We start from the raw sequence: 14,057 nt of genomic DNA on the forward strand, positions 1-14,057 counted from the left end.
TGAGCCTTCACAGAATCAGCCTCTCTGTCAGATGGCTATCCAGCCTCTGCTTAAAAATTTCCAAAGATGAAGAATCCACCACCTCCTGAGCTTGTTCCACTGAGAAACCGCTCTAATTGTCACGAACTTCTTCTGAATGTTTAGACGGAATTTCTTTTGAATTAATTTCATCCCATTGGTTCTGGTCCATCCCTCCGGGGCAAGAGAGAACAACTCTGTTGCATTCTCTATATGGCAGCCTTTTAAATATTTGAAGATGGTTTTCAAATCCCCTTTCAGTCATCTCCTCTCCAGTTTAAACAGACCAAGCTCCCCCAACCTAAGCTTATATTGAGCTTTAGCTTTTCTAACACTGTCCCTACAATTATTGGTTATTTGTTTATACTCATCCTTGGTAATTAGGCCTTCCTTCTATCTCTTAAATGCCTCTTTTTTATTCCTCAAATCATTTGACAGCTGTTTATGGAGCCACCTTGGCTTCCTTAGGCTCCTTCCATCTTTCCTTCTCAAGGGAATGGTTTGTGATTGAGCCTTCAGTATTTCATTTTTAAGAAATTCCCAGCCCTCTTGGACTCCCATCTCTTTAAGTCTTTCTGACCACAGGACTTTACCCAACATACCTTAAAGTCTGTTAAAATCGGCTTTCCTGAAGTCCAGTCTATACGTTCTACTACATAAAGATGGCAGAAAGTGAAGAGGAACTAAAGAGCCTGTTGGTGCAGGTGAAGGAGGAGAGTGCAAAAGTTGGCTTGAAACTCAACATCAAGAAAACAAAGATCAATGCAGCCGGCCCTCTCAATTCCTGGCAAATAGATGGGGAAGAAATGGAGATAGTGACAGATTTTATTTTCCTCGGCTCCAAGATCACTGCAGATGGGGACTGCAGCAAAGAAATTAAAAGACGCTTGCTCCTAGGGAGGAAAGCTATGGCAAATCTAGACAGCATCCTAAAAAGCAGAGACATCACCCTACCAACAAAAGTGCGTTTAGTCAAGGCTATGGTATTCCCAGTTGCAATGTATGGCTGCGAAAGTTGGACCATAAGGAAGGCCGAGCGTCAAAGAATTGAGGCTTTTGAACTCTGGTGCTGGAGAAGACTCTTGCGAGTCCCTTGGACTGCAAGGCGAACAAACCGGTCAGTCCTAGAGGAGATCAGCCCTGACTGCTCTTTAGAAGGCCAGATCCTGAAGATGAAACTCAAATACTTTGGCCACCTCATGAGAAGGAAGGACTCCCTGGAGAAGAGCCTAATGCTGGGAGTATTCGAGGGCAAAAGAAGAAGGGGACGACAGAGAATGAGGTGGATGGATGGAGTCACTGAAGCAGTAGGTGCAAACTTAAAAGGACTCCAGGGAATGGTAGAGGACAGGAAGGCCTGGAGGATCATTGTCCATGGGGTCGCGATGGGTCGGACACGACTTCGCACATAACAACAACACATAAAGATTGAAAATTGAAAATTCCAAAAGCACATGGTCACTGCTACCAAGTGTAGCCACTACTTCCACCTCATCTACCAGTTCTTCCCTATTGGTCAAGTCTAAAATAGCAGAGCTCCTGGCTCCCCTCTCTACTTTCTGGGAAATGAAGCTGCCGGCAAGACAAGTTAAGAAATTAACAGAGTGTGTAGTTTTAGCAGAATTGGTCTTCCAACAGATATCTGGGTAATTGAAGTCACCCGTGACCACTGTTTCCCCCCTTTGAAAATTGTGCAAGTTGGTCTAGCAGTATCTCATTCCTCTGACTGGCTTGGTGGCCTATAGCAGACCCCCACAATAACACCACTCTCATTTCCTATTTTTATATTTACCCAAATACACTCAAGTGAACCTGATCTCAAGGAGAACATGGCTGCCTAGAAGGTTACACTGTATGACATCATACCTGGCTGTCCCCTGCAAACCTTGCCTTCTGCAAGTTCCAGGCCAGACACAGGTGTCAACCTCTGGACAGGACCTGGAGAGCTCCCAGAATTACAACTGATCTCCAGACTGGAGAAAATGTCATCTGCAAAGTATGGAATCTTTGGCATTGTACCCTATAGAAATGCCACAACTCCTCAAACACCGACCTCCCCAAGGGCCACTCCCCAATGTAACAGGAATTTTCCAGTTCAGAATTGGGAACTTTAAACTCATGTTTGATGGCTGGTGGTGGGTACCATTTTCAACCTGTTGAAAGTAGTTGACTTCCTTGACTTGTGCTATCTTACTTTTTTATTTTTTTACAATAATTGTAGGGGGAGTGTTAGAAAAGCTAAAGCTCAATATGAGCTTAGGCTAGCAAGAAATGCTAAACATAACACAAAAGTTATATTTCAAGCAAGAAAAAGAATAGGGACACCATAGGACCACTGCGAGGACAAGAAAGTGAAATTATAACAGATAATGAAGAGAGGGCTGAACTGCTTAACTCCTATTTCTCTTCGGTCTTCTCTTGTGAGGGAAATAGTGATCAATGTGACAAAAACGTAACACAACTAGGGAGACGGGTGACAAAATTTTGGAACAAATTATCAAACACTTGGTCCTTGAGCAGCTGGAAGTGAGAGCTGTGATTTCTAAGACTCAGCATGGGTTTTGCAAGAACAAGTCATGTCAGACCAACCTTATCCCTTTTTTGAGAAAGTGACCACCTTGCTGGATCAGGGAATGCCATGGACATAGTTTATCTGGATTTCCGTAAAGCTTTTGATAAGGTTCCACATTGTATTCTTGTTGTCAAGTTGGTAAAATGCGGTATGGATTCTAATTCTGTCAGGTGGATCAATAACTGGTTTACAAATTGTACCCAGAGTGTACTTGTTAATGGTTCAGCATCTTCTTGGAAAAGAGTCATAAGAAGAAGAAGAAGAGTTGGTTCTTATATGCTGCTTTTCCCTACCCGAAGGAGGCTCAAAGCGGCTTACAGTCGCCTTCCCATTCCTCCCCCTGGAGTACCTCAAGGATCTGTCCTAGGGCCTGTGTTGTTCAACATATTTATAAATTATTTGGATGAGGGATTAGAGGGGATACTTATTAAATTTGCAGATGATACTAAACTGGTAGGGGTAGCAAACACAACTGAAGACAGCAACAGAATACAGCATGATCTTGATAGGCTCGAGAAGTGGTCTAAACTGAATAAAATGAAGTTCAGTAGGGACAACTGTAAAGATCTGCATTTAGGTAGGAAAAACCAAATACACCAAAATAAGATGGGGGAGACTTGTCTTGACCGTAGCATGTGCAAAAAGGATCTAAGAGTCCTGGGGAGAGTCTGCACTTACTTTTTTTATTCCATTGTCAATCCTGTTGAATTCAGATCGCTTTGAACTCGGGTCTTCCTCTTCCCCCCCTCCCCATTGAAACAGGAAAGTCTTCTGCACGTGGATAGGGAGGCTCAGAAGAGGGGGGGGGGTAAATGGAGACTCTTTCTCTGTTTTCTTGAAGGGGGGATCGAAGAAGTCAGATGAGGGTGGAAAAAATCCTTTCTTTTCCTGAAGGGAGGGGGGGAACGAAGAAGGCACAAAAAAAAATCCAAGGCCGACAGAAGTTGAGAGAAATTAGGGGCTTCTCCTTTGAGGCAGGCTTGTCACATGACCACCTGTAGCCAATCACGGGTCCTCTACTATGGAGGAGAGCCCAGATTCAAAAGAATGTGATTTTCTGAATATATTCAGGATTAGCAGCAGTCTGAGATATCCCACAATAAAGGTAGGGTCACTCCGGATCAATCCTTCTTGCTGCAGAAGGAAAATTTAAATCGCCCAAAATCCAAACGGAAATCGCATTCTGTGTAGAGGGCAGGGACTGAATCGATCTGGGGTTGGAATAAAAGCTCTGTGCAGTTTACACCTTAGTAGACCATACATTGAACATGTGTCAGCAGTGTGACTCAGTGGCTAAAAAGGCAAATGGGATTTTGGGCTGTATCAAATGGAGTATCGTGTCCAGATCACGGGAGGTGATGGTACCGCTTTACTCTGCTCTGGTTCAGCCTCACTTGGACTACTGTGTTCAGTTTTTGCCACCCTAATTGAACAGGGACATTGACAAACTGGAACGTGTCCAGAGGAGGGCAACAAAGATGGTGAGGGGTTTGGAGACCAAGACGTATTAAGAAAGGTTGGGGAAGCTTGGTCTTTTTAGCCTAGAGAGGAGATGACAGAGGGGGGATCTGATAACCATCTTCAAATATTTAAAAGGGTGCCATATAGAGGATGGAGCAGAATTGTTCTCTCTTGCCCCAGAGGGACAGACCAGAATGAATAGGATGAAATTAATTCAAACGAAATTCCATCTAAACATCCGGAAGAAGTTCCTGACAGTTAGAGTGGTTTCCCAGTGGAACAGGCTTCCTCAGGAGGTGGTGGGTTCTCCATCTTTGGAGATTTTTAAACAGAGGCTGGATAGTCATCTGACCGAGAGTAATAAAGCCCTAAGGGCAAGTAGGGAGGAGAATGGGGCGGGCGCCGTCCGTGATAAAAACTCGTAGGGGCGAATCAGGAGACGCGAAGCGGCTCCTGATTCGCCCCTCCGAGTGGCACTCCGAGTGGCGCATCTCCCTATTGGCTGCTTGGCCCGTCTTAGGCTCTGCACTCCGGTGAGGCACATGTTCTCGCCTCTGCGCTTGCGCTCCGACGATGCCTTCCCCGGGAGGGAAAGGAGCAGGCCCCCCACACCACACTTCCAAGATGCACCCACTCCGCTGCTGCCTCCCTGCTGCCCCGTGTGCGCGACTACCTTTCCCGTCCCACCGGGACACCCGGCTCCCTGAACGCCGCCGCCACCTTCTCTCACTGCCTCCCCCGTCTGCCGCTCCATTACAGGCTGCCCGCAGCCTCTCCACCGCCGCTCCTTTGCCCAGCAGCCCAGGGACGCGCCCACCTGCGGCTCGCCCCCACCTAGCCTCGCCTGCACTGGCACTGCCACCCACGCCGCTGACCGCGCCCTGCTGCGCACGCTCACAGCTTGGGATTCTGCCCGCACTTCCTTGGACCGCGTCCCCGCGGCAGCGACTACTGCGGGGATGATCGCCACTAACGTTACTTCGACGGTAGGCCGGGGGGCCGCGACTGACTCCCACCCCTCCCCAATGCGTTCCCTTCCCCCTCCACTGCCACCCCGGCTCCAGCCACCACGCCAACGCATAGCCCTCGCCGGGGCCTGGGGGGGGCATGCCCTGCCCCGTTTGAGGCCCTGTTCAAGGCCCATCATGGCCCCAAGCCCTCCATGGATCATCCCAAGGCCGCACCTCCCTTGACCTGCATCCCTTGACCCGTTCCCAGGCCTGCCCCATAACTTTCACCCCCTCCAGCGCTGGCCCGCCTCCCACCACCTCCCCAATGCACGCACCTCGCCAGGTCCCAGGGGGCCGCGCCGGCCCCTCCTCGAGCCCCATCCTTGCACCCATTGCTTCTCTGAGTGCAATGCCCCCAGCCTCCACATGCCCATTTTTACAAATGGGCTTTATTACTAGTTATTCTATGATTCTGTGATTCCTGTATTCCTAAGAGTTCTCAGCCTTACATTCCTTTTCTTCTTCCCTTTTTTGTTTTAGGTCACTAGTGCACAAAGATGCTTGGCTTATCAGTGCTAAACAGGAACTTTTCTTGTATCAAACTTTCCCAGGTAACATGCTGTACTCTGACCACTGATGTTTTTAATGACTGGAGAGTGCAAATTGGGTCCTAAGTGCTACGTCACTTCCCAGAATGTGTGAAGTGCTTTTCTAAAATGAGAGGCTGTGGATTTCAGGCCTCAACTGGGAGTCTTTGTCTTCATTCTGGCTGGTAGGGAAGTAGAGAGGCCTTTAGTATGACAGCATTAGATCCATTCCAGGAAAAGTTGTTGCTCTCGGAATTGTCAGAAACTCTGTGGTTTTACCATAGAGTTTCTGGCGATTCCTAGAGTGGTATGACATCATTTCTGCGTTTTCTCTCCAAGACCATTTATGCACTGGGAACTTCACTGCCCCAGCTCCTGTGCAGGAACAAAAATCGGGGATGGATGAGGCACACTGGGCCACATGGTCCCCCGTGTGGGTGCAGGAAGAGGTGGGGCAACCTGACACAATTAAAACTCCAGCCTGCAGACTGGCAGGAAACCTCCAGTGCGTAAACGGTCCAAGTGATGGGATGACATCTCACAATAGTGACGGTGCCCTCCCATGTCCCTGCCTCCCCCATAGTCTCTTGCTGCTGGCGCCCGTATCTGGAAGTTCTTTGATCTGGTCCCATGTGTGAGAGTTGCTAGTAAATACAGAGGGTCTGTCCTTTCTACTGTACTCCTACATGGTTGTTGCTGAGAAGCTGCATGGTCTCCCAATTGCATAGAATGCCACTTGCCTGGTTCTGGTGTTAGTTTTTTCTTTCCTTTTCCAAAGTTATCATATTATGAGGAAGTCTTGCATTCTTCTCTTTGTCCTCTTTTGCACCAGTGCACTGATTGCAACTCTTGTTTTCGGCAGGGGTGGGAATTGTAGTCCACGAAAATCTGGAGAGCCACAGTTTGGCTACCCCTGGAATAGAGTCTCAAGAGCATACTGAGAACAGTCCTTGGGATGCATTCAGTACGAGTACAGAATTAAAATACAAATGGTACTCAGTGAGTCTTTCTGGATCACCAGGGCCTTGGTGGTGGGTGGTTTAGGGCTCGGGAGAATGCAAATTGAGGGTTGGATCCCGCAGATGTGCTCTGCTAACAGAGGCATTTCAGCCTGATTCAAGGAGCTATTCCCTGATTCAAGAGGCTGTAGAGGTCCCGAGCTCAGGATAAGGGTTCTTTGTATCACCACTAGTGGACCAGATTTGCAGGATCTGACCCTAAGAGCACACTGCTAGGCAGAATGCACACCTTTCCAAGTCTGTTCGACATTCTCAGAATGTCTTACTGCTTAGGATTTTATTTTAAAGAGTCAGTGTGGTTAAAATGGCAGACTCTGATCTGGAGAACTGGATTTGATTCCCCACTCCTCTACCCCTTGAAGCTCGTTGGGTGACCTTGAACCAGTCACAGGTCTCTCAGAACTCTCTCAGCCTCACCTACCTCAAAAGGTGCTTGTTGTGGAGAAAGGAAAGCAATTGTAAGCCACTTTGAAACTCCTGAGAGTAGAGAAAAGCAGGGTATAAAAAGCTACTCTTGAGAGCCGGTGTGGTGAAAAGATTGATGGATTCTGATCTGGAAAACCAGATTTGATTTCCTACTCCTCCTCTGCAGGAAGGAGACCAGGAACAGTTCTCTCAGAGCTCCCTCAGCTCCCACCTATCTCACAGGGTGCCTGTTGTGGGGATAGGAAGAGGAGGAGATTCTAAGACTCCTCAAGGTTGGGAAAAGCAGGGTATAAAAAACAACTCTTCTTTTTCTGTAAGGATATCCATGCACTGTTTTACTCCTTTCTCAGCACTTTGCAATTCTGAATGTATCTTTCAAACACACATTAGTTTGAGAATGAAGTATGATTGTTTGGTAGGAAGCCAATGAGCCTGTCTAATGGTGCAGTCCTCATGAGGATAGATTCAGGTGAGTAGCCGTGTTAGTCTGAAGCAGCAGGACAAAGTGTGACTCCAGGGCATGCACACACAAAAGCTTATACCTTGAGTTAATCTTTGTAGGCCTTAAAGGCTTGACTTTGCTTTGGTGCAGTCTTTTCTGTGAGTGAGAAGACCTGTGGAGGATCCTGAGTAGAAATCTTTAGGACTGATCTCCAAATGTTCTTATTTATTCATTGATCTTTCAACCCCACCACTTCCTTTTACAGAAATATCTTCAGTGTTCCCGGCTGCAGGGAGCCTGGGAGGTGGAACTCTGCTCACCATCAGTGGAGACTTTTTTGATACCCCTGTGAGAGTCACAGTTGCAGGTAATAAAGTTGAAATCTTAGCCACCCATGGAGCTCCAGGCAGCTCCAGGCAGCTTACAGTGGCAATCAAATATCTAAAATGGATCACAGAAAAAACAAACAAACCCCAAAACATAAAGCCGAAATGTAAAATAACAAATGTGATTGCAAATAAAACAGTCTTTGGTCACCTCCTAAAAGTTGAGAAGGGGGTAGTCAGGCTTGGGTTGCCACCATCCAGGTGAGACCTGGACATCTCTTGGAATTGCTTGCATGTGTCTAGACTCTAGAGATCTGTTCCCCCGGAGTAAATTGCTGCTTTGGAGGGTGGACTATGTGGGATTGTGCCCCACTAATGCCCTGTGTCGTGCACCCACTGCCACCTCCCATCTCTGAGGAGTTGCCACAGCAACCAGGGCCTGCTGCTGTAAATCAACCAGCTCTGTCAGAACTGAGAGGGGCCCTCTGAATGTGCAGCAGGGGAAAACAGCACAAGTCAGCCAGGCTCTTCCCAAATGGCATTTTTGGGACAGCCACAAATGCACTCATGTCCGGACAGCTCACCTGAAAGTTGCCGAAGGTGCAGAAGAGTGGTTTTCATTGAACACCGAAGGAGCCAAAGACTGCAGGGATGCTGTCTGAGTAGATGGAGTCCAACTGGGACAGCGAGTCCTCCCCCAAGTGCTTGTTGTGGGGAAAGGAAGGCAAATGTTGTGGGATGCTTTAGGCAAGACAGCAGCAGCTCCTCGGCGTGGGTACAATCTATGCAGAAACCCTCCCGTCCGGCTCAGATTCCTTCAGCACTTTGTACTCCTGTGACTCCTATCGGCTTTCCTGACTTCTGGCAAACGACTTTGTTGACTATTTGTTTATCTGGACTCCGACCTTGGCTTTCTCTCGACTGCTCTTCACCTCGCCCCTAACTCTGCTTGCTTTGACACCTAAAGACCTTGTCTGGACATTGACCTTGCTCTGGTGTGGACTCCGGTTAGGTTCTGCAGCCTAGGCACCTCCCACCCAGCTGCCACTGGGTGCGGCCAGATAGGGCAGCACATCCTATCCTTCCCAGGCTCCACCTCCAAGATCCAGGAATTTCCCAACCTGCAACCCTATCACCTCATCCCCCATTGGTGGGCAGGGGGTCCTTAGTGAGACTTGCCAGCTTATCCTGGATTTGGTCTGTAGGGTCAGATGCATCTCCCTGGGAAGGTTGTTCCATAATTGTGGGGCTGTCACCCAAAAGGCCCTTTCCTGTGTTCCCACCAGACAAGCCTGTTAGATTGGTGGGCCAGTCAGAAGGGCCTATTCCTGTGATCTTAATTCTCAAGCAGGAACATAAGGGGGGAGATGGCGCATCAGAGACCCTCATCCCAAGCCATGCAGGGCTTAACACTTCTACCAGTGTGTCAAAAGTGGATAAATTGCTAATTTTGTGTTAGTGGTGGTTCCCTAAGTAGTTAGACTTGATTAATTGCTCTGAAGTTGCTACCTCCCCATGTCTGCATTTCCTCTTCTTAATTATCAGGCACTCCCTGCCAAATTAAGCATGTTTCACCACAAATGATTATCTGCACAACTGGACCAGCTGGTGAAGATAGATGCCCCAGAGGACCCCAGCCAGGTACAGTTTCCATGTTTTGATTCAAATGCATCCACAGTAGGTGGGGGACATGGGAACCAGGATAATGCACTTTCAATGTGCTTTTGCAGCTGGATTTTCTAGTGTAGAACAGGATAATCCACTTCTAAAGTGCATTGAAAGGGCATTATCCAATGTGTGCAGAATGGGCTCAGGTATCTTGAAATGTCATGAGCCTCTTGTGGCGCAGAGTGGTAAGGCAGCCGTCTGACAGCTTTGCCCATGAGGCTGGGAGTTCAATCCCAGCAGCCGGCTCAAGGTTGACTCAGCCTTCCATCCTTCCGAGGTCGGTAAAATGAAGACCCAGCTTGCTTGCTGGGGGGTAAACGGTAATGACTGGGGAAGGCACTGGCAAACCACCCCATATTGAGTCTGCCATGAAAACACTGGAGGGCGTCACCCCAAGGGTCAGACATGACTCGGTGCTTGCACAGGGGATATCTTTACCTTTACCTTTATCTTGAAATGTGCGTTCAGCCTGGTGTCGAGTTCTGCCATGCAGGATTCCTCAGAAGGGCTGAAAGAACTGAAAAGTGGCTGGGAGGGGCGAGGGGAACTAAATCTCATACTCCAAACTCCTTGCAATGCTTTCAACCCTCCAAGTCAGATTGGCTCCATAGTTTGAAATATTTATGTATTTGAAATCCTTCTATACTTGGTTTTCTCATAGGCATCATATGCAGAAACAATATATAATAATCATTTAAACAATACATTAAAAACAAATTTAGCCACATCCATCAGGGTCATTCCCACTTTATCCAAGCTAGGTCTACTAAGCATCCAGTGGGGTAGGGGATCCTATTGCCTGCCTGCTGCTAGAAAACCTACTTACAGGAAGCTCTTACCATAGAATGGTACAGCAGTGTGGGTTTTTCCAAATAGTGGCTGAGGAGAGCCCTCCCACCTTCAGCCTGCCGTTTCCTGATCTGAGTGAAGAGAAAAGGTTTTAAAATTTAAAAACAGTAATTTCTACCCTTACTTGGACCATCCCATTCCAAAGTAACCAGTGAAGGGCCTGGGGGTGGGGGTGGGAAGGTGAGAGGCCCTGGACATTAAAAACTTTGCCACCCGAGACTCCTCTCACTTCCAGCTGACACCACTTCCTGGTACCTCAAAATATTTCAGTGGTACCTCCAGGGTCAGAAGGTTGAAAAAGACTGCCTAAAAATAAAAAAAAAGTTGTCTTGAGAAATCACTGGAAACTCTGTGGTTAGAACGTTCAACTCTGTCTTCTGCTTCCTTCCTGCATGTTTAAGTATTTGTCAGTGTGGACAACCTCTAGAATGTCACTCCATTAGTAATGCTGAAATTTTCACAAACCGTGCCGGCATGATTATTGTTTGCAATCTCCCAGGAAACAGAGGGCTTCTCTTTGAAGTTTGGGAAGGCACCGACACCGGTCTTGGTGAAGCAGCTGCTAACTACCGGTGGCAGATTGTTCCCAATGCTAGTTCGCCACTAGATTTTCTTCCAGGGAGACAACAACTGTTCAGGTACTCAATGATCTTTTAAGAACTGTGCTTTGTATTATCTGTTCCTCTTAAGATTTCTAGTAGGGGCTTGGAGGAGGAACATGTCTCATGGATTAAGTGCCACTCAGCGCTTTACACCTACTCAGAGCGGCTGCCCCACCCCTGAGTGCCTCCTCCAACTGGCTTGCCTGCCTCTCCAGTGGCCAGCCAATCACCTTCTGTCCCCCCCCCCGACCACCCCTCCTCCTTGCATTTCCCTCTGAGGTTTGGAGACTTCAGATTCCTGCTGTGTGAGAGCTGCCCCTGCCGGTGAGTTCCCTAACAGCTGCCTGCAGCCTTTCCAAGTCCTGGGGGGAGGGGGAGGCTGTCAGCAGAGTTCCTCCACCCCACCCATCTAATCTCATGCCTGTTGTATTCCTGAATGCAACGGGCTTGGCCCCTAGTAATGCCATAATTCACTGTAGGGTTTTTTTTTTTTTTTTTTTTGCATGGCTATAGGGCAAAGCTGCACCACAAATTTTATATCCTTTTTTTTTTAATGCCAATTTAGTTGGAATCCTCTCCAAAACATGGGAATTGTAGTTTGGCAAGGCTACTGAGAGTCCTCTTTTAGTGATCTTTAGATCTGCTCTCTCTGAGAATGCATTTTCCCAAGGTCCACTAGAGAGTGACGGGGTGGGTGACAGAGCACTTGAGAGTCAGTCTAATTCCTTGCGTTCTCTGAGCATCTGCCAACTGTACAGAAATTTGAGCCAGACTCTTAAGCTGTTTGAATAGTGTAGTTGTCACCTCTGGGCTGTCCATTATCCTGTGCTGGTGTAGGAATTAAGGAGCCAGGGTGGAGGAACGTTCCCAAGAATATTCTTTTCCCTCCCATGATATGGAGGAACTCTAGACAGTTACATGCTCAGTGGTAGAGTACCTGCCTGGCATTCAGATGGTCCCAGGTTCAATCCCCATCAACTCCAGTTAAAAAGCAAGATGTAGATGGGTAGACCTTTCTCTCAGACCGTGGGGAGCCTCAGCCAGTCTGAGTAGACTGGTCTGACTCAATATGAGGCAGCTTCATGTATATGAGATGTAAGTGGAGCACTTGCCTAGCAAGATCTTGGTGTGCATTTACATAGCATACTAATTCACTCAGTCTTGAGGTATTCCATAGTTGATGGTGTGGCTGCATATAAGTTATCTCCCAGCAGATCTCCACATAGATTGCTATCCACAGTACAGAACTGAACATGGAAACTTTAGTTCCCCTTTATCAAATTTTGTGATGGGAGAAATATAAAATTAAGGAAATAGAATACATTCACTATGATGAAAAGTTAGAGCAGGGATTCCCAACCAGGCGTCTGTGGACCCCCGGGGGTCTGTGGGAGCTCTGAAGGTGGGCAGGATGTCAGCTCCCACTCTTATTCCAGCCTACATGAGGCAGAGCTGCCATATTAAAGGCTGGGGGAGGGAGAAAAAGGAGGGCTATTGATGCAGGCAGTGATGTAACTCCTGGGGGTGTGGCAGGGGGTGTGGCTAACTGGTATCACTTCTGGGGCTCTTCAGTGTCTGAAAAATTATTTTAGGGGCCCCTCCATGGTCAAAAGGTTGAAAAAGACTGAGAGGATAGTGCTCCTTAGCATGAAGAAACAACAATCGAGGGATGAGATGAGAGAAATTTATAAAACTAGGCATGGGATAGGGAAGGCAGAAAAGGTATACTTTGCCCCTTTCTCACAAGAACTCATCCATGCTCCATGGAATTAATAGACAATGGAATTAGACCAGACTCCAAAGAGTAACATCCTATGGGCTCCACAACAGAGAACCCCCCCCCCACAAAAAACATCATTGAATGGGAACGACACCAGAAATATGGTCTGTATTGTTACTACTGCTGGCTAATGGATTGTTATGGAATTGGGTTATAGGTTTTAAAGGTTTTCATGATACCAATGAACTCCTGTCCTTGTTGTTCTATTGTTGAACCCAGTTTTGGGGGGGCTGTATATAAATTAATTAAAGATATAATCATGTGGAATTCACTGCCGCAGATACTGGTGGCAGCTACAAGCGTTGACAGCTTCAAGATGGCATTGGAAATAAATCTGTGGAGCAGAGGTCATGTGTAACTATTAATCACAGGGCACAGATTGAGCAGTCTGGTTTTTGGCTACTGTGTGACACAGAATGTTGGACTGGATGTGCCATTGGCCTAACCTAAAATGGCTTCTCTTATGTTCTTAAACTCTATGCTTAGATAGTTTTGAGATGGGATTAGATAGACATATGGAGCAGATATCCATGAGTGGCAATTAGCTATGTGGTCTAGATGGAATGCTCCCTCTGTGGCAGTGATGCTCTGCATTCTTGGTGCTTGAGTAGGGGCAATGAACCCCAAGCACCAGTGGAAAGTTTGTGCTGGATCCAGCCAAGAATTGTGTTCAGGTTTGCATCCCAGAAAATAGTTTCAAAGAATGCTGGAAGGTATGTCTACTTATTCAGGTTGCTCTTCCGAGGAGGACTCCTGTTATTTGTTTGCAAGCCTGCTTCACGTAATGTGTTTCTTCTGTTTCCCAGGGTCCGACTACGTGGCTTTTTTGTGGCACCTCAGACAAATAACTACACATTCTGGATACAGGCAGATGCCAACACTTCTTTGTATTTCAGCCTGTCTGAAGATCCATGGAAGAAGGTAACATAAATGACTCCAAGCAGAAGTAGAAATGTCTGGGTTTGTCACCCTGATCATTGTCCTTTGTGGTGGTTTTTGCTGGCCTTAGGCCTCTTCTGTTGAGTGTCAAAGTGGGACCTCTCTTGGTACTATGAAGTGCCAATGGGGTAGTGATTCCCAACCAGGGCCCTTGGGAACCCAGGAGTTCCGCAAGAGCTCCCAAGGGGTTATGCAACCTTTCTCAGAAGTTCAGATGGCCCCTGACATTACTAGACATCACTGGAGCCCCCTTCCCCTGTTGCTCTACAGGCCTAGTCTCTTTCTCCACAATGGAAACGGTAAATGATTGATTGACTGGCTCCCGCATCTGATTTCCATGCCCATTTCTCTGAAGGGGCCTTTCACTACTTTGGGAATTCCTCAAAGTCTGAAAATTATTTCAGGGGTTCCTCAACAG

The 14,057-nt window shown here is 47.4% G+C and overlaps 1 protein-coding gene across 2 annotated transcripts in view; it reads left to right on the forward strand.

The window, feature by feature from the left end:
- PKHD1 (PKHD1 ciliary IPT domain containing fibrocystin/polyductin) overlaps positions 1-14,057 on the forward strand; it is a 454,238-nt gene that overhangs the window by 39,346 nt on the left and 400,835 nt on the right. For both annotated transcript variants that reach the window (XM_077315063.1, XM_077315054.1), the window contains exons 11-15: positions 5,542-5,612; positions 7,741-7,842; positions 9,347-9,442; positions 10,818-10,956; positions 13,507-13,621. In XM_077315063.1, coding sequence (XP_077171178.1) covers positions 5,542-5,612; positions 7,741-7,842; positions 9,347-9,442; positions 10,818-10,956; positions 13,507-13,621 — 523 coding nt within the window. The remainder of the gene's footprint in view (positions 1-5,541; positions 5,613-7,740; positions 7,843-9,346; positions 9,443-10,817; positions 10,957-13,506; positions 13,622-14,057) is intronic.

This window comes from Paroedura picta, chromosome 1, assembly GCF_049243985.1.
Source record: "Paroedura picta isolate Pp20150507F chromosome 1, Ppicta_v3.0, whole genome shotgun sequence".
Lineage (NCBI taxonomy): Eukaryota > Metazoa > Chordata > Lepidosauria > Squamata > Gekkonidae > Paroedura > Paroedura picta.